Source organism: Lissotriton helveticus, chromosome 10 (assembly GCF_964261635.1).
Source record: "Lissotriton helveticus chromosome 10, aLisHel1.1, whole genome shotgun sequence".
NCBI lineage: Eukaryota > Metazoa > Chordata > Amphibia > Caudata > Salamandridae > Lissotriton > Lissotriton helveticus.
This window is the reverse complement of record NC_136071.1, coordinates 1,145,178,358-1,145,202,546: the sequence shown is the minus strand read 5'-3', so window position 1 is coordinate 1,145,202,546 and position 24,189 is coordinate 1,145,178,358. Positions and strand designations below refer to the sequence as shown.

Genomic DNA, 24,189 nt, shown 5'->3' with positions numbered 1-24,189 from the left:
CTGGTAGACCTAAAGCACACTCCACTAGCAGAAAATCAGCTACAGCTGCTTTAATAAGAAATATCCCTATTGTTGAAATCTTTAAAACAGCTAAGTCGATGTTTACCAAACATTATTGTTTGGATTCAGATGCTAGAACAGATGCTCAAGTAGGACAGTATTACCTGAGAAGGTTTATTGCTTGATTTGGTGGATTGATCGTTCCTCTGTCTTTTCCACTGCTCTTGATTGGGATGGGCTTGCTACTCTATTCAGTGCTTATGGCTATCAATGGAGATCCCATGAGCGAGAAGGAGTGGTTTCTTACCTGTAATCCCAGTTCTCCTTCAGGGGAATCTCCATTGAATTCATAAGGAACCCTTCCACCTCCCCCATGGAGATGACAGAGGCAATTATTAGACCTGATACTTCCGCATTTCATCAAAAAGAACTGAAACAACTGCCAACTCTGAGGCATCCTTGGATACTGGTGGTCTCTGGGCCCTTAAAGGCACATACAGTATTTTTGCTTTCACCTAATGGCAGCCTATAGGACTATACTGTCCTCTTTTCATTCACCTTACTCCCTTTAAAACAGGTTTGTGAAGGGGATATATATAAGGAAAAGAGTATCAAAGGCCAAATCTGCCAGACAAACTGGCAACATTTCTTTCCTGATGCGTTTCGGCTGTCCTGCGCAGCCTTGTTCACAGGTGAACCACATCAAAATGCACATAATTGGAAGGCCTTAAATCCTTATTGACACGTGACCTTGTATGCTGATATGTAAGTATACATATAGGGATTCATTATCCTATTTTAAATGTAATATTAATGACATTGGCCATTATAGCCTTATGAGCTGCACAATGTTCTTGTCTTAAGTGCCTCTACAGGCCTTCCTGAAGAAAGGCGAACATCCACACTTAAGAAGACATATTATGAAAATGCGCTCCGGGATCTCTGCACGTTGGCGGGACTGTTCACTGCTTATAACTTCAATGGAGATTCCCCTGAGAGGGAATTGGAATTACAGGTAAGAAACCATTCCTTTGGTATAAGGAGAATTCATTAAGACTTTTAATAGAGAACTAGTCCCAAATAGACATACTGACATACAGGAGCAGCATTGCAGAGAAAAAAAGCATCTGTAATTAATATAGAATCTGTTGAGAACTGGGCGGAATATTTATCCTATATTGGTCCGGTGGTCATATTTAGCATCAACTTCTATGTTTCTTTTCAGTAATGTCTGTTTGTACTTTGGTTTTCATTTAGAATAACAACACATTGGAATTTTGGACGGTGTTTAAACAAGAAGATTTTGCCATGAAACGTTTAGAAGATAGTAACTTTTATCTGGACAAAGTGTGGTTTCAGTGTGAGGATGAAGCATGCCTAAAATGGAGGTTGATGTCAAAAGAGGTTGCTGCATGTGTTGACCATAGTAAACCATGGTACTGCTACATGAATACTGACCCATGGTTTAATAAGTGTTCTGCCCCAGAACAGTATTGTCCAGATGATTGCCAATTTACGAAAAGTGGATTGAAGATTATCTATTCAAAACTTCCTGTGGGAAGTCTGGTGTTGGTGAAGATCGTTACTTGGCCAAGGTAAGAAATTCTCTTTCAAGTCTGTTTTAGAAAAAGTTAAGTATTGAGAACCAAACAAGAAAAAACGGATCTTGATTTTCTCTGTACAGCTTCTTAAATCTACCCTGTGGAAAAAGCTGTGATTCAATTCATAGTGAGCAATTCAAAATTATTTAATCCAAACAGAATTCAATATTTACGTGCTGTTCAAAAAGAAACATCTATGTCATGCATGCAGCAATCCAAATATATCTAGGTAACATTTGCTTACCCAAATTACCCATGAAAGATGTATCTTGTGAATGTGCGGAAGTTCAAGGATATGCAATGCACATAATATTTGTGTCTTCTGAGCAGTAGACTTTAGGGGCATGTTCAAAAGTTTGGAAATGCCCTTGTATACTTTTCTGAATGCCATGTCCTATGACCCCAAAATGGTCTATTACAGCAGTAGGACTCCTAAGGCCCAATAGGAAACTGTAAGCTTTTCAGAGAAAATGAGAACTGACAGGTGTCTGTCACTCTTATCTTACAGAATTATGTTCTGGTAAGTAGAAGTGTTAGGAGTCAGACGACAAGCCTGGGAATCACTTATCTGCAGGTGGTATGTATTGAGCCTCTCTACTACATCCTGACATCAGCATGCACACATAATAGTTGGTACTTTACACAATATGATCATTTCTTAAACACTATTCATCCACAAAATCATGTTCATTCAAATGATTGCTCATATTATAAATAACCTGGTAGTTATAATACAAAGTGGTGCAAAGGTTAAATGAACCCAAATCATATTTCATCACTGTTGCAAAGTCATCCTGTGCCCTGGGCACCGCCCAACATTTTGCTGACTGATACTGGTGGTAACTGACTCTGACTGACCCTGGGCTCTGCCTGACCAGGCCCAGGGCCAGTGCTATGCTGAAAGAGACACATTAGAATACAGTTAAAACACCTACATACACTAGGGTACACTATGGTATGGTGCGGTACCTCTGTGATTGGCATGCCCTACCCTATAGGTCCCTAGTATATAATAGGGCAGGGGGATTGAAACTACCTAGAAGTCCCTACTACCCTAGGGAATGGCAGTTTAGAGGCCAGTAGCTCTTTTCGCACTTGCATGTGTGCACTGCGTAAGCTTGAGGTCAGTTTAAAAGCAGCCCTGGTTGCCAGGACTGCTTAAAAAAAAGAAAATTGTGCCCAAACTCAACTTTGGGGTTTGAAACCCTTAAAATTGATAACCTACAATGTTTTGGCATATTAGGAACCCCCAGGGTCTCCCCTGGGTGTCCCAGGGGTAGGCGATCAGATATGTATAAGGTACACCCTTTTAAAATGAGTTTTATATGCCCTGGGTTAGGTGAATTTTTACATTTCATTCCCCACATTGTGGTAAAGTGCTGCTCAAATTCGACTTTGATGCTAAGAGCACTGTGGAGGGAGAATCTGCAATATTTCTACAGATTCAGAACCCCTAAAGTCTCCCCTAGTTGCACATGAGGTGGGGTTCCTGTAGATATAAGACACATACTTATAACATATGTTTTTGTAAGTCCTGGTGCTGGAAAAAAGGCCCAAGTCATTGTTCCCATTGCAAATCCGCTGTTACATAGGTTAACATGGTAGGAAGTTATTGATTAATAACTCTTGATAGGAGAGGGCTAGAAATGCCATTCAAAGACTTCCCAGAATGGTAATAATAAATCCAACAATATCATATTGTTGAATTTCTCCTAAAGTGTACATACAAGAAGTAATAAGACTTTCTTGTTTGTAAGTACAAATTCAGCCTTCCAATGGTATGCCCTGATTGATCAGAGTTAAGTGGATTAGCCAGGCTCCCTTGAAGAGGTGATAAAGAGCCCCTGGGGTTAACCTGCTCTGCTGGCAGGGCAGTGTGCTGTTCCATAGGAATGCCAGGCCAGGGGGAGGAGTCGTAAACTATGTTCTTCAAAGAGGAGAGCAGAGAACAGTGTAATTTACAACTCTGAGTTTTCCACCTTAGGCAGATGGTAGGATAAAGGAAGGTATGAACAGATGCAGGGGGAGAGTCTAAGTAAATTAGCCATCCTAAGGATGTGTTTAGCCAGCTCTTACCTCCTTGCTGGAAAATCAGCCATTATGAATTTGGAAGATTTGATGCACTCTGGGACAAAATAATGCCACACTCTACAGGATGTGGTCATATATTGGAGGAGTTACCCTGCTCCCATTGGTCAAAATTGACTTCCTGCTTGACCCAGAGAACTTGGAATAAGTATCTGAGAGGGGCAGAGCCCTCCAGATCTGCTGCTTGAAACGTACTGAAGCAAGAAGTGCCCTGTTGAAAAGTTTTGCTGTGCAAAGATTTCTAAGGCTTGACCTCTGAAGACAGCACCATCTGAAACTAAAGCCCTGTGGATTATCTTGCTAAAAAAGAACCAAAGAGTGAGCTCCCTGAAAGCTACTGGTTAAAAGAGCTCATCTGGAACATCACCAACTAAATCTACACCTTGGAGAACTACCATTGGATTGTACCAGTGGATTGTGGGAACTGAAGTCCTCAATTTTCAAGGACCATCTTGGAGCTTCCAGACCCTTGGAGTGTGTTTGAGACACTTTGGGACCCCTTGAGGAACTTCAGGAAGAAGTTCAAGAAGTTTGGAGAACTTTGGGGCAACTTTGGAAAAAAACTCCATAGAGGGACCGGCTCAACCTGGTCAGCCAGGCCGCCTGCCTTCAACTGCGAGCCGGCCAAGCCAACCAGGTTCATCCCGCTAAAAGTTCCATCAATCCAACTTCCAGAGTTTGACCGGGACTAGAAGAAAACTGAAGCCGGCGAACCCTCACCGGATCCGGACTGGCTGGGAGCTCTGAGGGCCCTCGCGAAGAAAAGCTCCAGAAAAGTTTCTAAGTGCGAAGGTAGAAACTGAGACTGGGACCTGCCGCGAGCTGTAGCCGCTCAGGGCGCCATAGCGCCCGGCCTGAAACTTTGACTTTGGCCCAGTCTATCGCGAGTAGGTATCACAATATGGTGCTATAATCTTCTAAGTGCTATATTTTGCTAAATCTTTAAAAATTAATATCTCCGGTTCCCTACATTGGATTTTGTCGACTTGGTGTCATTTTAACCTCATGCGCGCGGCGGTTTTTCCCGCTGCGCGCTGAAGTTTTAAAAACCCCGCGGTTGATGACGAGCTCAGCTCGTCATGAGCACACGGCAGGTAAAACTCATGACGAGCTGAGCTCGTCATCAGCCTCGAAGGGATTAAAGATCCAAATATTTCCTGTTATTATAAATTGGTATTGGATTTTTATTATGCGTTGTGTCTTAATTATTTACTGAATTGGTGTTTTTAAATCCTTTACATACCTGCCTTTGAAGTTAAGCCTGCCTGTTTGCAGCCAAGCTACCAAGGGTTGAGCATGGGAATAATTTTCTAAGACTTGTGCTGAGTCCTACCATGTGTTAGTGGCCTTATTGCCAGTGGCAGACTTACCTTTGCCCCTGCCAATAACCCACTTTCCAACAATCACACATCTCTATCCTATTATTCTGAAACCTACCAAAATATAACCAGCCGCCTAAATTATTTTCAAGAGTGCTGCAGGGCTCATTGCTCAGCGGTGCGTTGTTTTATATATATATAATATATATCGATATGTCAATATATATATATATGTATATATGGTCCCCTCTTATCTCATTGATCTCCTCTTTTGGAATTGAAACAACTTTGTATGCTGACGATACACAGCTTATCCTGAATAAAACGTCCATTAGCTCTGAGATGGATTTTAAACAGTGTCTAACTGAGGTCATACGGTGGATGCAAACTAACCACCTAAAATGCAACACCGATAAGACAGAAAGCATGCTTTTAGGCAAGGACAACACATTTGACCGTAAGTTATGTTGGCCCAATTTTGCCCCCCTCCGCCTAATAATGTGGCGGTAGTAAAAATCCTGGGCGTGAAAGTTGATTCATCCTTATCATTCTGCCCACAAGCTTTGGCAGTTGCGGGAATGTGTTAATGAAATAAAATCACTAAAAGAAATATTTGACTACCCTCCTCTTTCAGCAAGAAAAACAATGGCATTCACATTGGTTACGTCCAGATTGGACTATTGTAATATTCTATATGCAGGTACCACCAACTAACCCTTCACAAACTACAAGTAGTACAACACGCAGCCACTTGGCTATTGCTAAATCTGCCACGTCGTTCATCAGCCTCAGCAGCCCTTAAAACCCTCCATTGCCTTCAAATACACAAGAGAGTCCTGTTTAAAATCATTTTCCTCAACTTCAGAGCCTATAGAGCCGTAGGACCAAAGTAACTAACTGCTAGACACTCATTACACTACCTTTCAGATTCTGAGATCGTCATTTGCTAACCTTCCTAAACCTCCAACATTTAGGCTTAAGACTAAAGGAGGCCGATCCTTTGCTTTCTTAGGGACTAAGGCCTGGAATCATCTTCCCATTCAGTTGAGACACGTTGAATCTGAATCCCTTTTCAGGAAAACTACTGAAGAGTTGGCTCTTCATGGACTGTGACTCTTTGTGTCATTCACTAATTCAGGAACTCTACTGAAGGCCTTGTCCTGTTGTTATTATTTCTCGCTTCTTTTCACTAACTTTCATGACCTCTAATTTTCCTCTTTCCCCTAGCACCAGGATGCTCTCCTGGGAGTGATAGGTGCACTGTATACATGATGGATTCATTCATTCATTATAGTATGCCAAGTCACTTAAAGCCTCCTTGTTTAGCTTACTGCACAATCAGGGCTGAAGGTGGAATGCCATATTTCAGTATTCCCTCCAGTAAATGGTGAGTGTGTCCTACCCCCACAATAATACTGGTATCTTGTATACCTTCTATGTATAGTGTTATATGGAGCTACGACAGGCCGGCTCACAATGATTTCCTACATCATTACACAGGATATTTGAACAATGCTCCAGTTTCACAATATATGCGAATGCTCACTGTTATTATCTCCCTACTTTCAACAAGACAGAGCACCCAGTGTCATCTTATCCTTGTAGTCATATCTAAGTTACATCATTCATAAGCAGCACGTGCACCCAACAGTGAAACCTTTTCTTCTCTGAGTGTGTGAAGCGTAAGAAGAAATATTGAAATCCAAGCACACATTTTATTAGTGGCACAAAACAAATTAGCCTACCTTCAAGTCCCTGTATTTGCACCATGCACTTCATTTATTTCACACAAACAGTGAGAATATTACAATACAACCAAGCCTGCATTGTACATAACATTAAACATTGAAAATACATATAGAAACCTTACTTCACACATTGAAGTTGCTGCCTTGCATATCACAGAAATTAGAATATTTCTGAGTAATGAAGGAGTAGCTGCTTTACCTCAGGTCGAATGGATCTTTGTTTTTAGGTAACGCTTTGATGGCTTTCTGGTAATGGAGGATTATGCCAGAGACTATCCATATATTTAAGGATTGTTTTGAAGTGGCAATTCATATCTGTAAAAGACATAGTTATCAAATAATTGTTTGGACTTTCTCAAGTCCTAAGTCTTGTCCAGATAAATATTTAACACCCTCCTCACATCGAATGAGGATTATGAAGGTAATGGGGCCAGTACACAAAATGTACAACATCTCAACGTACATAGGACGGAGGGGTGTAGATGTGGCACTACTTCAGGAGACACCCCTGACAGCAGGGAAAGCTGCACACTTAAATCATGATGGCGGCAACAGATCCTTCCCACCAGTTTCACCTCTTTTGCCAAGGGCGCACTGGTTTGGGTTAAGCCTGGAGTTCCATTTGGACCCATTTGTGTTCATATCCATGCAGGTGGGCATTACGCCCTAATACAGAGTAGGCTGAAAGGGGTGCCAATTATTACAGGCAGTAGATATGCTCAGAAGTGGGCTAAATACAGGGAGAGACTTCTCTTCTCTCCCTGGACCCAGTGACACCTCTGGTACTGGATGTGGATTATAACTGTGTCACTGATGTTTACCTAGACCGAGCTGCGCCTTCATTAGGAGATTCCCCGATGGTTAAACTTGCAATGGACTTCAAGAAGTGGATAAGTCACTGGGGGATGTCTGGAGGATGAGATACAGAGCCACAGGAAATACTTGTTTTACTTGCCTGTGCATTAATTTCACATCTACTTGGATACGATATTGGGCTCTGTGGGTGGTAAATAACATCATAGCACAATAGCAGTATTTGGTACATACTCTCTTGGAGCATAACCCACTAACTTATGAAGCTCACATGGGGGGGGTTCGACAGACCTTCATCCCGATGTGGAGGCTTTCGATCTCACATCCTAATGAGCCAGAGTTTAGGAACACCCTGGGAAACAGGATACAGGAATATTTTCAATTTACCCACCACAGAACACGATAACACTGAATGGGACGCCTTTAAAGTGGTGGTGAGGAGTTTCTGAAATAGGTCAAGGTAATGAGGTACAAAAGACTTTGGAGAACGATCTGCTCAGAACAAAAATGACTGTTCACCTTCTGCGAGCTGGAACGGGATCCCTCTGAGACACCAGCAATGAGCCCCAGATTACAGAAGGAGAGAGAAAAATATGCAGCAATATCAAACCGAGTCAGAACCATGAACATTCACACATGACCCATGCGTAGGGGGGTAGAGCAGGCAGGTTGGTGCCTTGGCTGATACAGTCCTCAGACAGGTCCCATCCTACCTCCCAAATTATACACGACATGGGTAATGTAATATTTTCCCAGCACAAAATCCACAATGTGTTGATTTGGGACACTGGACATCATCAGGGTTCCCTGCACACACTATGTTATTCGACTAAATGGGAAGGGATTGGAGGCCCCAGATATGAGTTGTACTACTTGTGTTCACAATTGCAATGAGTGGCCATAGGCTGACTGTGTTTGGTCTAGCTGAGATTGGGGTGGTGGGTGCTCCAGAGACTCAGCTAAAGTTCATGCAACGACCTAAAGTCATTCATATAGCAATTCTCTGCCAGAAGTCAGTGACCAAATAACACAACATCATCAACTGTATGCCCCATCATTCCTATTAGTAGGGCTACCCATCCCAAGAGGGGCTTCCTGATGGAAGGACATTGACCCGGCTGGCATAGAGACTATCTGAAAAAGACTGTAGTTATAAATTCCTTACCTTTAGCATTACCCCCAGGCATCAAACTGGATCCGGAGAATTTTTTCGTAGCAGTACCCCTGCACGTCAATATCGTCAGTATACTCTGCGTCCATCATCGGCATTGTGGTCACCGGGATGATGTTGCGGTGTCTACTTAGATGCTGCCCCTGCATGCTGACATCAGTTCTTTCTTTTTCCTCGCCAGACAGTGCAGATCCGGAGAGAGCCTCCCCTTTAGTCATTTTTTTACTAAAATTTTTCTACTTTTGTCAACATCTTTTTTGAGTCTTCGACTCCTGCTGCACGAGGGATGTCCCATCGTCTGACTGACTTTAAGCCCTGTGACTCCTGTCACAAGCTGATGTCAGTCACCGATCCGCACCTCGTGTACCTCTGGTGCCTGGAGTACTACCTCGACCCAAAGTCATACTCTGACTGCCGGGCCATGAATCCGAAGCATTTGCGGGAGCGGTCCCGAAAGCTCTTGCAGTCCATTTATGTTGTTTGAGGTCCCGGTTGAAAGGAAGGTCGTGAGACCGTTCACGGAGTCACCACCACTCGTCCTCGAAGTCTTCGCACTCCTCAGGTAAGTCAAATTACAAAAAGAGAGAAGAAGCATCGTCACTCTTCGCCTTCTCCCCATCCGTCAGCCGCAGCGACGCGGGATCCGGAGTGTCACCATTCTCCAGCTCCATCTTCAGGGCCTGCTCCTGGACGGTGCAGAACCTGTGGGATGTGGTGTATTGTTCTCCTGGTGGCCTCTTGGAATATCTCTGCTACTGATGACACTCCGAAACTTAGCCTCTTGTATCTGAATAGGCCAAGATGTGTCGAGAATGTTGTGATGTATCTAGACCTTTCATGCAACTCTAGTTGATGGTATCCTTTGTTGAGGTCCAGTTTTGAAAATTGTGCAGTTCACATTTAGCTTCGTTAAGTGTGAGGTTCGCGTCTACCAGTGCTTGACAGACCTGAATCAGCGCTTTGTTGTGTTCAGCTGTCGTTGCTCCGTATACGAGGATGTCGTCACTGTAGTTCAGAACCTGTGGGATGTGGTGTATTGTTCTCCTGATGGCCTCTTGGAATATCTCTGCTGCTGATGACACTCCGAAACTTAGCCTCTTGTATCTGAATAGGCCAAGATGTGTCGAGAATGTTGTGATGTATCTAGACCTTTCATGCAACTCTAGTTGATGGTATCCTTTGTTGAGGTCCAGTTTTGAAAATATCTTTGCTCCGTTGAGGGACGTGATCATGTCACTGATGTGTGGTCCAGGATGTCTCTCTCTTTCGATGGCCGTATTGGGCGCTCTCATGTCTACACACAGACGAACTTGGCTCGTTTCTCCTTTCTTTGGGACTACCACGACCGGGGAGACCCACGGGGTCGGCCCTTCCGTTCTCTCGATGATGTCTGCTTCTAGCAGGTCGCTGAGTTCCTTCTCCACGGCTTCTTGTAGATGAAATGGGATTTTTCGGTGGTGTTGCGCCACCGGCGTGACTTGGTCATCTATATGTGGCTTTATTTGACAGTTCTTCAGTTTTCCTAGGCCTTGGAACAGCTTTGGGAATTTTCGGATGAGTGATGGTTTGTCAGTGACTCTGAATAGGATATCTACCAGTTTCAGACGTTCGGCAGTTGCCAGGCTCAGGAGGCAGTCAGCTTCGGGCCCTTCAATGACATGGATGTATGCTGGTATTGTCTGACCTTCATATGAAAGGTCAGTTTCGAACTTTCCCAGGCATGTCAGTGGCTCTTCAGCCATCCACGTGTACACCTGCACATGGGCCTCCATTAGTTCGGGCTGAGGACTCATCCAGTGATATTCAGCGGCTGGCAGATAGTTTAGCGTTGCCCCACTATCGAGCACAAACTGCGTGGGGTGAGAGCCAATGTTGATATCCAGGCGCGGGTATTCCTTTAGTTGGTCAAGGTCTGCCACTCGATTGAGGTATTCTTTTCGAGGAACGGGTGATGGGGATTGAGATCCTCTTGAGGATGATCGCCGAGACTGACATATCCTGCAGGAGCGGTCGCTTGATCGTGATGACCCAGAAGATGAGTCACGTTTGGCTTCGACAGCCCTGACATGATGGCGACTGTCCGGGTATCGTCGGTGGTTTCCCTTGTGATCACTCTTCGGCACTGCCCCGCACATACTTTCAAAATGGTTGTCTCTCCCACATTTCCGGCATTGCTCACCCAGCGCTGGGCATGTATCGGAGTGTGGATAGTCGTAGCCGCATCGGGAACATTTGGTGTGCTTGTCCGAGCGTCCTTTCGTGTATCTCGTGTCTTTGTGCCCTTTGTGGGACTGGTGGTGGTGTTTCTTAAACCTGGACGAGCGATCACGTGGCGGAGACCGCCTATGTTCGTGCCGAGATTGCATCCTGAAGGCTTGTTCCGGTCTCTCGCTTTTCCCGCTTTCCATGCTTTTTGCGTAGTCGTCAGCTTGCTCCTCTACTCTCGTCATGTCCACGATTTGTGCTAGTGTGTAGCTTTTCTCCAGCAGCTTACGTCTCAATGGTTCGGAGAGGCAGCCCTCTATGACTCTTAGTCGCAGAGCGTCTTCCTTCGAAAACTTGTCAAACTCGCAGTGTTTCGCTAGGCGGTTCAGACGAGTCACGAACTCCTCCATTCGTTCACCTCTCTCTTGCACAGCTCTGTTGAGGGTGTATCGCTCGTAGTCGACGTTCTTTTTGTGTAGGAATTTACCGTCCAGGGCTTCCCGTGCTTTTGTTTAAGAATCCAGCGATTCTTCTGGCAGTTCTTTCAGGACCCGGCCTCCGTCCCTGCCAATCAGGTTCCTGAGGAAAAGTAGTTGTCCTTCCTCGTCAGTTATCTTGGATGCTTTTATGAAGTCGTCAAAGTCTTCAATCCATTCTTGCCACCGCAGGCTCATGCTCCTGCCAGATTCGATAATGAGTGGTTCAGGGCGCCGCAGGAGAGATGCTCTCGACATGCTCTCGGGGGCAGTGTCGGCCATTGTTTGCTCGTAGTGCCTGACGTCTGTTTCAGTCCGTGTACACTCTCTTGTCCGGTCTCGTTGCACTCACCCGTGCTTGTTTGGTATCTTTGTTGCACTCGCCAGTGCTTGTTTATTGTCTGCGTTGCACTCGCCAGTGCTTGTGTGTTTTCTTCGGTGCACTCGCCAGTGCTTGTTTTTTTCTCTCGTTGCACTCGCCAGTGCTTGTTTGTTTTCTTTGTTGCACTTGCCAGTGCTTGTTTATTGTTTGCGTTGCACTCACCAGTGCTTGTTGATTTTCTTCGTTGCACTCGCCAGTGCTTGTTTTTTTCTTCTTCGTTGCACTCGCCAGTGCTTGTTTGTTTTCTTCGGTGCACTCACCAGTGCTTGTTCGTTACTGTAGGGCCTTTGCCTGACCTCAAAATGGCCGCCGGGAATCCCTCGCAGGGGATTGGTCGAGACTGCCTGACTTCAAGATGGCCGCCGGGAATCTCGTTTTTGGCGGGATTTCGGCCGATCTCATTCAATTTGCTGCCGGGAGTCTCGTTTTTGCTCGCTGGGTCGGCGTCTTCACTCACCGGGACCGGGGATCCGCCGGGGACGCCACAGGTAACAGTCTTCTGTCCTTTTCACCGCCGAGGTGGGCACTCGGTGGGGGGTGATCTTGCCACGCTTCCGCCGCCGAGGTGGGCACTCGGTAGGCGCTCCGCCGCCGAGGTGGGCACTCGGTAGGCGCACTCTGGAGTCTCCTGTGCCGCCGAGGTGGGCACTCGGTAGGCGCTTCTCTGGTCCGCTTTCGCCGCCGAGGTGGGCACTCGGTAGGCGCTCCGCCGCCGAGGTGGGCACTCGGTAGGCGCTCCTCTGGTCCGCTTTCGCCGCCGAGGTGGGCACTCGGTAGGCGCTCCGCCGCCGAGGTGGGCACTCGGTAGGCGCTCCTAGTCTGCCGTCGCCGCCGAGGTGGGCACTCGGTAGGCGCTCCTAGTCCGCCGTCGCCGCCGAGGTGGGCACTCGGTGGGCCTTTCACTGCAGTGCACTGTCGCTGCAGTGGCCATGCACACGCGCAGGCTGCGTTTACCCTCGTCGCCAGTTGTAGAGTCTTTGGTGACTCAAGAACCACGCGGACAATTGATTCAATAAGGAGCTTCTTTATTCATGACCTACAGGCTTCGTGGTCAGCAGTGAACTGCCCTTTCTTCCCCCAGCTCCTCCCTTTCCTCCCGCCCTCGGCCTTCCCTCGGGCTGGTCCTAGTGCCTGACCAGTGTGGTCACTGGGCACTGTCCATTAACGACATTACAGACGGCTCAGTGCTTCCCTCCCTTTTCCAGAGCTGGAGTGTCCCCTGCCCAGCTTCAAGCATTTATGGGCAGCTGACTCCACAGGTGCACCTCCGGGCCCCACAGAATCGGCTGGGGTCCTTGGGCCTTCAATGCCGGCAGCTTCGGAGCCAGAGGGCCCTGAGGATCCAGGCCTGAACCCAGATTGGCATCGGTCAACCTCAGGGTACCTTCCCCAGTACCGATTCCAGTGAAGATGCCCCCGATGCTGGTTGTTCCCCCAACCAACTTTGATCCCAGCATTACCCACGACTTGGACCCGTTGCTGGACCAATGTCGCCCGACGTTGGCACTGGCACCGGAGGGTACTTTTGTACCGCTGTTCATCCCTGGTGTTCCCTATCGCCCTGAGTGGCAGCCAGAGGAGGGTGAGGAAGACTGGGAGGGGTCTATTGACCCTTTAGTTGACTAACTTGAAGAGCCGGACTGGCGAGTGGAGTAGGGGGATGCCAGTGGTTTAGATACCTCCCCAGACCATGGCATGCTCTCACCCCCTACCAAGGCTACGGAAGAGGGAGCTTTATACGCAGTGTTGTTGTGTAGGGCGGCTGAAGCTTTGGGGATCGAACTTCCTACAGTGTCAGTCAGGACTAACCTCCTGACAGAGGTGCTTGAGATGGCAGCGGCCTCTTTGGAGCCCCTGCTGCCTTTTAATGATGCCCTTACCTGACATCCTTCTGGGCACTTTGTTCAAGCCCAGCACAGGGGCTCCTGTGGACAGGATGATTGCCCAACTGCTCCCCCATATAGGGAATCCAAGAAGCTGGACCACCTTGAGAAGAAGATGTCTTCTTCTGCCAGGTTCAGGCTGCGGTCGATGAACACTGCATGCCTCTTTCGGCGTTATACCCATATAGTGTGGTATACGGTTGCGCAAGTGCTGCCACAGTGCCCGGAGGAGGCGCGGGCTGTTCTCACCCACGCAGTTGCTAAGGATTGAGACACAGCGAAGTTCACCATCGGTGTGGGCTGGATATCGCCAACTCTCTGGGCAGAACGGTTTCCACGTCTGTAGCCTTGAGGCGCTACACCTAGTTGAGGATGTCTGTTTTTTGGGGGGATGTCCAATCGACCCTTTTGGACATGCCCTTTGATGTCTGTCGCCTGTTCGGCCTGTTCAGTGGCAAGGCAGACTCAGTGTCCGAGTGCTTCAAGGATTATGGCCAGATCCTTGGGCCTCGCGGCAACCTGTTGCCCCACACAGTAGTATGCCTTTTGCACCTTTCGTGGCTACAGAAGGGGTGCCCCACCACTTTCCACCCAATCAAGCAACAGGGCCACGCAGGCTACCCAGTCTATGCGTGTCCACAGACGTGGTACTCAGCGACGCGGGTCTGGGGGCAAGCGGGCGGGCCACTCCACCCATACCGCCCCTGTAGCAGCCTCCAAACCTTCCTAGTCCGACCTTTCAGGGCCACCAGAGGCCAGTGGGTGGCAGGATTTGCCATCACCCCCCTCACTAGCAAAACATCACATCGGACAGGTGGGTTTGCAGATAGTCCGAAGGGGCTACTCCCTCCCCTTTGAGACTATCCCTCCCTCTATGCCACCACCATTCCGTAATATGTCAGAGGATCACTTGGCCCTTCTCCGCCAGGAAGTTACGGCTCTCTTGGCCAAGGAAGCTATCAAACAGGTCCCTGTGCCAGAAGTAGGTCATGGTTGCTTTTCCCACTACTATCTGGTACCCAAGAAGGACAGAGGCCTGCATCCTACCTTAGACCTCAGGGCCCTCAACCACTTCCTCCGGAAGGAGAAGATCAAGTTGCTCATGTTGGCTCAGGCTCTATCTGCCCTCGATCCCGGAGACTGGATGGTAGCGTAGGAATTGCTGGATGCCTATTTCCACATTGCCGTCCTGCCAGCCTACAGGCATTACCTACGGTTTGCGGTAGGCCATGAGCATTTTCAGTGTACCATGCTCCGCTTTGGCTTTACCAGCGCCCCTCGGGTGGTCACAAGAGTGATGGCGGTGGTTGCAGCTCATCTGCGCAGATCAGGGATTCCAGTCTTCGACGACTGGCTGTTGAAAGCGGGCTCGCTCCAGGCTGCGTCTCCCATCTCCAGATTACGGCGGACCTCCTGCACTCACTGTGGTTCACTATCAACGTGCTGAAGTCACACCAGATTCCCTCTCAGAAGCTCCTTTTCAATGGAGCAGTGCTGGATACAGCGCAGTTTCGGGCTTTTCCTCCCAAACAACGAGTCCGGGATATTCGGGCTATGATACCTATGGTTCAGCCTCTATCCCGGATTTAGGTGAGAATGACCCTGAGGTTTATGGGCCTCATGGCCTCCTGCATCCTTCTGGGGGATCATGCCAGATGGCATGTGCAGGCTCTGCAGTGGGACCTGAACTTCCAGTGCGCGCAACATCAGGGGAATCTTTCCGATGTAGTCCAGATTTCGGAGGGGACTGCACATCAGATGCAATGGTGGCTCATGAACCAGGATTGCGTCAACGCCAGATTCCCCAACCAGAGTTTACAGTGGTGACAGATGGGCCACTCCTGGGATGGGGCAGCCACATGGGCAAGGTGTAGATCAGGTGTCTCTAGTCTCCGGCAGAGTCCGGGCTCCACATCAACCTCCTGGAGCTTCGAGGGATCCGTTTTGCACTGAAGGCATTCCTTCCTTCTCTCAAGGGAAGAGTGATGCAGGTGTTCACAGACAACACTTCCGCCATGTGGTGCTGCAACAAACAGCCCAAACCTTCACCTGGGCAGGTGAAGGTCTGCAAGGCCGCACGAGGGGGCTGTGAGCTTGAGCCCCTAGTGAAGGGGCAGATGATGTTGTCCAGATGAGGAGAGCGAGTAATCACGTCCGTGATAGGGAGAAATAAAGGGCCACACGCAGCACGATGTCTGCATAGGAGGCCAGAAGCAGGGGGGTCATCAGGGCATGTCCCTGGTGGTCCAACACCTGACAGGACTAATGAACTCAGCCGCCGGTGCAGAATGGATCACGAATGGTATCTTCACTCGGAGGTGGTGCAAGGTCTCTTTTAGCATTGGGGAGAGCGTTGGTTAGATCTGTTCTCCACGGAAGAGAATGTGTAATGTCAGCAGTTCTGCGCGTTGGAGTTTCTAAGTTGGCACTCGCTCGGCAACGCTTTTCATCGCGAGTGGAGTTGCGGCCTACTGTACTCCTTTCCACCTGTACCACTTCTACCCAAAGTGCTGAAGTATATCATGCAAGACCGGACCCAAGATATTCTTGTGGCTCTGGACTGGGCACGTAGAGTCTAGTACCCCCAGCTCTTGAGCATGGCCATCGATCCTTCAATCAGACTGCCTCTTTTGGATGATCTTCTGTCGCAGCAGCAGGTGATGGTCCTCCACTGGAACCTGTCTAGCCTCCACCTCCTTGCGTGGAGATTGAGTGGCGACAGCTTTCTTTTTTCCACCCGAAGTCTGTAATGTCATCTTGGCAGCCAGGCTTCCCTCCAGTAAAATGGTATACGCCTGTAGATGGAACAAATTTGTGGCATGGTACACAGCAAAGGCCGTGCACCATGCCTCTTCATTCTCTCTTTGGCCCAGCGCGGCTCTGCTCTGAGCACCCTTAAAGGCTATCTTTCGGCCATTTTGGCTTTCCTTTGCTATCCTGATCAGCCTTCTCTTTTCAAGTCCCCTATTTTAAATAGATTTCTGGAGGACATTACACATCTCTTTCCTCCTTCTCCTTTCGTAATGCCCCAATGGGACTTGAATCTTGTCTTATGTGTGCTCCCTTCAAGCCACTACATAATTGTCCTCTTTGTCTTCTTACTTTAAAGACTGCTTTTCTGCTTGCCAACACCGCTTCCTGCAGGGTGAGTGAGCTTCAGGCTCTATCCTCCAAGCCTCCCTTTCTTGCTGTTCATCCGGACAAAGTGGTCCTACGCACTAGGCCCTCTTTTCTGCCTAAGGTGGTTACCTCTTTCCACAAAAGTCAGACCATCACATTGCCCACCTTCTTCCCGCATCCGCACCCTTCTAAAGAGGAGGGGAGACTTCACCGATTGGACACAAAATGTGTGCTGTCCTTCTACCTTGACTGCACTAAAGATTTCCAGGTGGACGATCAACTGTTCGTGGGTTATGTGGGCGCCAAGAAAGGACAGGCCGAACTCAAAAGTACCATCTTGTGACGTGGGGGACCCGGATGAGGGGCCCCCTGGTATGCCTATTAATGTGTCTGCCCTTTTTATCCAGCATACAGAGGCATGGAGTACAGCTGATGAATTACGACGACGGTCCGATGCGGAGGAGCGACTGGCGTACACCTTTAAGGGGGCGGATCTAGAATGGCGGCACGCCCTTCCCGAAGAGGTAAAACCCATCCCAGAATCAAGCCAGGTGTGCGAGACACCCGGAGGCGGAGTAGGAGACTGGTGGCGTGAGTGGAGAGACAGCGGAGCGGAGTGGACGGAGGAGGAAGACGAACGGAGGGCGGAGGAAAGACTAAGAACGGAGGAAGAGGAGGACGGAGAGAGCAGCACGGAGGCGGAGGTAGCAGAGGAACATCGGAGGACCTACGAGGGCATACCAGCGCAACCTCGGAGGAAGACGGGGAGAGAAGCAGAGGCGGACCGGAGCTACGACGAGACTCCAGGGGAAAAGGCGACGACCGGACCGGTGGACAACGCTGAGGGCGGCTACCGCAAGAAGCAAGAAGGCTCTGTGGGACGCGCATCGCCCAGCCACACTAACACGGAAGTGTGGCTCGACCAGGTACGGTCCAAGTTTACAGGGTGGGCAGGCATCAGGCGAGGGAAGCCCCCTTAATGCACGATCCTCCTCTACACACCCTTGTTGTGTTTACTGAGCACAAGGGATCACGTCACAGAGCAGGAGAAGTAGCGAGCACGTGTGTTTTCCTCACCCCCTACCCTCACACGAAGTATATCACAGAACCCAAGTACTGAGACTTCTTCTCTTTTCTTTTTCACATACCGGCACGTCGAGGACTACGAGACGGCGGGACTACGACCTACAACTCCCAGGAGGCATTGGGATCGACGCTCCGGAGGGGGAAGAACCACGACGGAGGAGGCTGAACAACCCCTACCCTTTTACCGGGTGCCTGTACAAAAACGCAGGCTGTATCAAATAAAAAAACCTGCTCTACCTCGACAACCCGTGTGTGTGAATCTATTCGAGACCCCCCCTGAAGCCCCACAAGTGGTGGAGAATGCGGGCACTCAGCCAGAAGTAGACATCGAGGACACAACGATGGACGCGATCCTGCAAGCCCTCGTGAAGGGCCAAGAACAATTGGCATGGGCGGTTGAGCAGCAACTCGCCGCCGCCCAAATGGACAGAGACACGTTCCGGAGCACTGTAGTACAGAAACTGGAAGGAATGAGAGGTACCAGTGACCCAGCCAGTCTCCCCTTCCGTGAGACCCGGCCCACCCCTACACCCGCAGGTATATCCCTACAGAAATACGTAAGCGGGGAGGACCCAGACGCCTTCCTAACGAATTTTGAAAGGGTGGCTCTGGCCTGTGGTTGGCCTTTAGACAAGTGGCCCTTTTTCCTCGCCCCGTTATTGACCGGAGAGGCACAGGCAGCCTACCAGGTAGCCAACAGTGGAGGCACCACACCATATGCCCAGATCAAGACGATAATCCTAGATCACCTAGGCTTAGATTCGGAAGCATATAGGGTGCGGTTCCGTAAGGAGAGGGGACAAGCAGGCGACAACCCCAAAACATTATTCTTCAGACTAAAAACCGCAGCCGATAAATGGCTGACCCCATCCCTGTGCTCCAAAGAACAAATTATGGATAAAATATACCTGGAGCAATACCTGGAAGCCCTTCCCTATGGTACACAGCGGTGGCTTCGCCAACATTCCAACTTGTCTACAGCCCAGGCCATGGAGATGGCAACCACATATGCCAGAGCACAACCTCGTCTTCACAACGCCGAACCAGACAGACCCGCTAAAGGACCAGCCAAACCCGAACGCCGAGTAAGGGCTCCACCTGGACCCCTCCCTCCCCCTCCTCGAACATCGACTGCCGAACCTACTCCATATCGAGGTCCGCAGTGCTTCGACTGTGGACAGTGGGGCCACATTGCTCGTCTATGCCCCCATAAACGGAACCAGGACAAACCGATGGACGTCAACTATCTACCCAAGACGGTGCTGTATTCAGCGGAATTGGGCGGCTCTTTTCACGTGAGTGTTACGGTCAATGGGGTGGTGGTCAGGGCCCTCCTGGATTCCGGGTGTAAGCAGTCCGTCATACAGGCGGATTATGTGACTCCCCATCAACTTCTCCCCGAGACCAGTGTGTTCATAAAATGCGTACACGGGGATGTAAAGGAATATCCGATAGCACGCCTCCCCATCGGGTTGGAGGGTATGGAAACGATGTTCGTAAAGGTGGGTGTGATGGACGCCTTGCCGGAAACACTGATCCTGGGTACCGACAATCCCAATTTCCTGAACCTGTTCAGAGCCCGTTTAAGCCAGGACAGCAGCAAGGAGGGAGGGGTGACGAACCTTTTGTCTACGGGTCCCTGGGAAGGTGATAGGTCGTTTCACTTCGCCCAAGCAAACGACGACACCCTCCTCAACGCTTGGGAACAAGCCCATGTCGGACTAACCAACCCTTCCCTCTCGTACCCCCGTTTCCTGATCAAGGATGATCTACTATACCGACAGGCCTCTCGAGACGAGCCAACACAACTGTTGGTGCCCGTCTGTTTTCGTGAACAGATAATGTACTATGCGCATACACACCTGTTGGCTGGACATATAGGGAGCGAGAAAACGACCCAAAATGTACTCAGGAATTTCTACTGGCCTGGCATCTATAGCGACATAAAAAAACACTGCCAGACCTGTGATCTGTGCCAAAAGGCGAATACCCAGAGACCACAGGCTGTACCGTTGCAACCCCTTCCGGTCATCGGAACCCCGTTTGAGAGGGTGGGTATGGACCTGATAGGACCATTAACAACCACAAAAAAAGGTTACAGGTACGCTCTCGTAATTGTGGACTACGCCACCAGATTCCCCGAGGCGTTTCCCCTGAAAACCCCCACCTCCAGGAACATAGCCGACAAATTCCTTGAGCTGTTTTCTCGAGTGGGGTTCCCTAAAGAGATCCTCACGGACCAAGGGACCCCGTTTATGTCCAAAGTCATGCAGGAAGTGTGCCAGCTGTTAGGTTTACACCAGATAAAGACTTCCGTGTACCACCCGCAAACAGACGGGTTGGTAGAACGGTATAACCGGACCCTAAAGACGGTCATAAAGAAAATGGTGGAGGTGAATCACACCGACTGGGATTCCTTGTTACCACTTGCCCTTTATGTGATCAGGGGCCAAAGACAAAGTAGTCTGGGGTGCTCGTCTTTCGAGATGCTCTATGGGAGACAACCCAGGAGCCTGTTGGACATGACGAAGGAGATGTGGGAGACAGAACGTGGAGGAGAGACTAGAGCTCTGCTCGAATACAGCACGGACCTAAGAAATAAACTGGGGAAAATCCGGGAACTCGCTTTCACTCATTTGGCAGAAAGCCAGAAACAACAACAGAAACACTATAACAGAGGAAAAAAATGGAGAACACTGAACGTTGGAGAATGGGCCCTGGTACTACTGCCGTCGACGACCAAAAAGTTCCACACCGAATGGCAGGGTCCCTATGAAGTTATCGATAAGATAGGCAAGACGACCTACCGACTGCGCCTCACAGCAAGGAAGTCCCAGATTTTCCACATTAATCTGCTGAAAAAATGGCTAGGGACAACACCAGTGGTAGCACACCTAGTGAAAACCCCCAAATCGGTCTCTTCAACCACTATTGATGATTTGGTTGTCAACGAGGAGCTGTTGAAAGACGAGCAGAAGGGTCTCCGAAAAGTGCTGCAGAAAAACGCACATGTCTTCTCCGACCTTCCCGGAAAAACAAGCCTGGCCGAACACAGGATCGACACGCCTCCGGGGACCATCGTAAAGCAGCGTCCATACCGGATCCCGGCGGCCAAAAGGGAAGCCATATCCAAAGAGGTGGCAGAAATGCTCCGGTTAGGCGTGATACGACCCTCCAGGAGCGAGTGGTCATCACCCATCGTTATGGTGCCCAAACCGGACGGCAGTAGCCGTTTTTGTATGGACTTCCGAGCTTTGAACGAAGTGTCAGCTTTCGATTCATACCCGATCCCCAGGATCGATGAACTCATTGAGAAACTAGGCAAAGCGAAATATATAAGCACGCTGGACCTGACCAAGGGCTATTGGCAGGTGCCCCTTCGGGAAGAGGACAGGAAAAAAACGGCCTTCGCCACATCGGAGGGACTGTTCGAATTTACAGTACTGCCCTTTGGACTGCACGGAGCCCCCGCCACCTTTCAGAGGCTCATGAACACGGTCCTACGGGGCCACCATCAATACTGCTCAGCTTATCTAGACGACATTATAATATTCAGTCCCTCTTGGGACGCACACCTACAGCATCTCGAGGTGGTTCTACAACTGCTTGCCTCCGCAGGCCTACACGTAAACTCCAAGAAATCCAGAGTGGGGTACCATAAGGTCAAGTACTTAGGTTACCTTCTGGGCCATGGGGTCATAGAGCCGCAGATCGAGAAGGTGAGGGCCATCGCCGACACCCCTTTCCCCAGAACCCTGAAGGATATGCGCGCCTTTTTGGGCCTAGTGGGCTATTACAGGCGGTTCATACCTACGTTCTCAGAGGTGGCGGCCCCCCTGACCGATACTCTCAGAAAAACGAGGACCGGCCCGGACTTCCACAACCCTACGCCAGCCATGTGGAAGGCGTTCCAAACACTGAAGAAGGCTATCACCACCGGGCCCATCCTGACATCTCCGGACTTCAACAAGACCTTCGTCCTGCATACGGACGCGTCTGACTTCGGCATTGGGGCTGTGTTGTCCCAGGACGCAGATGAGGGGGGCCTTCGGCCCGTCCTCTACATCAGCCGGAAATTATTTCCCCGGGAGGTTAAATATCCTACTATAGAGAAGGAGTGCCTCGCCATCAGGTGGGCGGTGGACAAGCTACGCTACTACTTGGAGGGGCGCTCATTCCTACTCTACACGGACCATGCCCCTCTGTTGTGGATGGCGAGGAACATTTCGAACAACCCCCGTGTCATGCGGTGGTTTTTGGCATTGCAGCCCTTCCGGTTCCAGGTCCGGCACCAGAAGGGGTCCGAGAACATCAACGCGGACTTTCTGTCTCGATACCCTCTCCCCGATCGGGAGAATCCTGGGGGGGAGGTGTGTGACGTGGGGGACCCGGATGAGGGGCCCCCTGGTATGCCTATTAATGTGTCTGCCCTTTTTATCCAGCATACAGAGGCATGGAGTACAGCTGATGAATTACGACGACGGTCCGATGCGGAGGAGCGACTGGCGTACACCTTTAAGGGGGCGGATCTAGAATGGCGGCACGCCCTTCCCGAAGAGGTAAAACCCATCCCAGAATCAAGCCAGGTGTGCGAGACACCCGGAGGCGGAGTAGGAGACTGGTGGCGTGAGTGGAGAGACAGCGGAGCGGAGTGGACGGAGGAGGAAGACGAACGGAGGGCGGAGGAAAGACTAAGAACGGAGGAAGAGGAGGACGGAGAGAGCAGCACGGAGGCGGAGGTAGCAGAGGAACATCGGAGGACCTACGAGGGCATACCAGCGCAACCTCGGAGGAAGACGGGGAGAGAAGCAGAGGCGGACCGGAGCTACGACGAGACTCCAGGGGAAAAGGCGACGACCGGACCGGTGGACAACGCTGAGGGCGGCTACCGCAAGAAGCAAGAAGGCTCTGTGGGACGCGCATCGCCCAGCCACACTAACACGGAAGTGTGGCTCGACCAGGTACGGTCCAAGTTTACAGGGTGGGCAGGCATCAGGCGAGGGAAGCCCCCTTAATGCACAATCCTCCTCTACACACCCTTGTTGTGTTTACTGAGCACAAGGGATCACGTCACAGAGCAGGAGAAGTAGCGAGCACGTGTGTTTTCCTCACCCCCTACCCTCACACGAAGTATATCACAGAACCCAAGTACTGAGACTTCTTCTCTTTTCTTTTTCACATACCGGCACGTCGAGGACTACGAGACGGCGGGACTACGACCTACAACTCCCAGGAGGCATTGGGATCGACGCTCCGGAGGGGGAAGAACCACGACGGAGGAGGCTGAACAACCCCTACCCTTTTACCGGGTGCCTGTACAAAAACGCAGGCTGTATCAAATAAAAAAACCTGCTCTACCTCGACAACCCGTGTGTGTGAATCTATTCGAGACCCCCCCTGAAGCCCCACACATCTCTAGATGGATTATCCTATGCATCAAAACGTTACATTCTTTGGCGAAAAAGGAATCTCCAATAGGACTGCTCGCCCACTCCATCAGGGCAACTGCAGCCACTACTGCTTTGGGACGTGGAGTTCCGTGCATTGACATCTGCCAGGCAGCCACATGGGCATCACTGCACACGTTCACAAAACATTACTGCCTGGACAGCCAAGTCTGGAGAGACAGCTTTTTTGGCTGTTCTGTTCTCTAGGACTCCGTGATGTGAACTTAGTTCGCAGACCCTACTCTGGGGTTGGCATTGCTTGGGTATCTATTCTAAAGATAAGGAATCTATAACTACTGTCTCTTTCAGATGAACAAGTTACTTACCTTCGGTAACGATGTATCTTTAAGAGACATATGTAGTTATAGATTCCTTACCGCCCCAATCATCTTACTCGTTCTGCGAACTGACTTCTAGGGATAGGGACTCCCCTACAGGGCCCTAGTTATGTACACCAGTGGTCAATGTCTTGCATGGCTCTGCGCTTATGGCGTGGAAAGTTATGTTAAAACTGACGCCAGCGTGCAGGGGCAGCATGTAAGTAGACACCGCAACGTCATTACCGAAGGTAAGTAACTTGTTCTTTAGCGACTGTTACTCTGATTGTAGCCTCTGAGGCCTCGCTGCCATGACCAAAAAAAGCTCTCACAAGTTTCTGCAAGTACTGCTGATATTCAGCAATGGACATAACTTGGTCTCTTCGCTGTACAAATCGGAGGAGAAGGTGACGAATGGATTAAGAACTTTGCAGACTAAGTGGGAGGATGCGATTGGCAGGGAGTTTTAAGGGAAGGAATGGGAATAGGCATTAGAACATGTTCACACAGTTTCAAGGAATACCTGTTACCAA

General features: G+C 49.6%; 1 protein-coding gene across 7 annotated transcripts in view; it reads left to right on the top strand.

Annotated features, from left to right (window-relative positions):
* The window catches only part of ZCWPW2 (zinc finger CW-type and PWWP domain containing 2), a 918,117-nt gene that overhangs the window by 87,692 nt on the left and 806,236 nt on the right, over positions 1–24,189 (top strand). For all 7 annotated transcript variants that reach the window (XM_078663943.1, XM_078663945.1, XM_078663946.1 and 4 more), the window contains exon 2: positions 1,258–1,595. In XM_078663943.1, coding sequence (XP_078520069.1) covers positions 1,309–1,595 — 287 coding nt within the window. In that variant the 5' untranslated portion in view covers positions 1,258–1,308. The remainder of the gene's footprint in view (positions 1–1,257; positions 1,596–24,189) is intronic.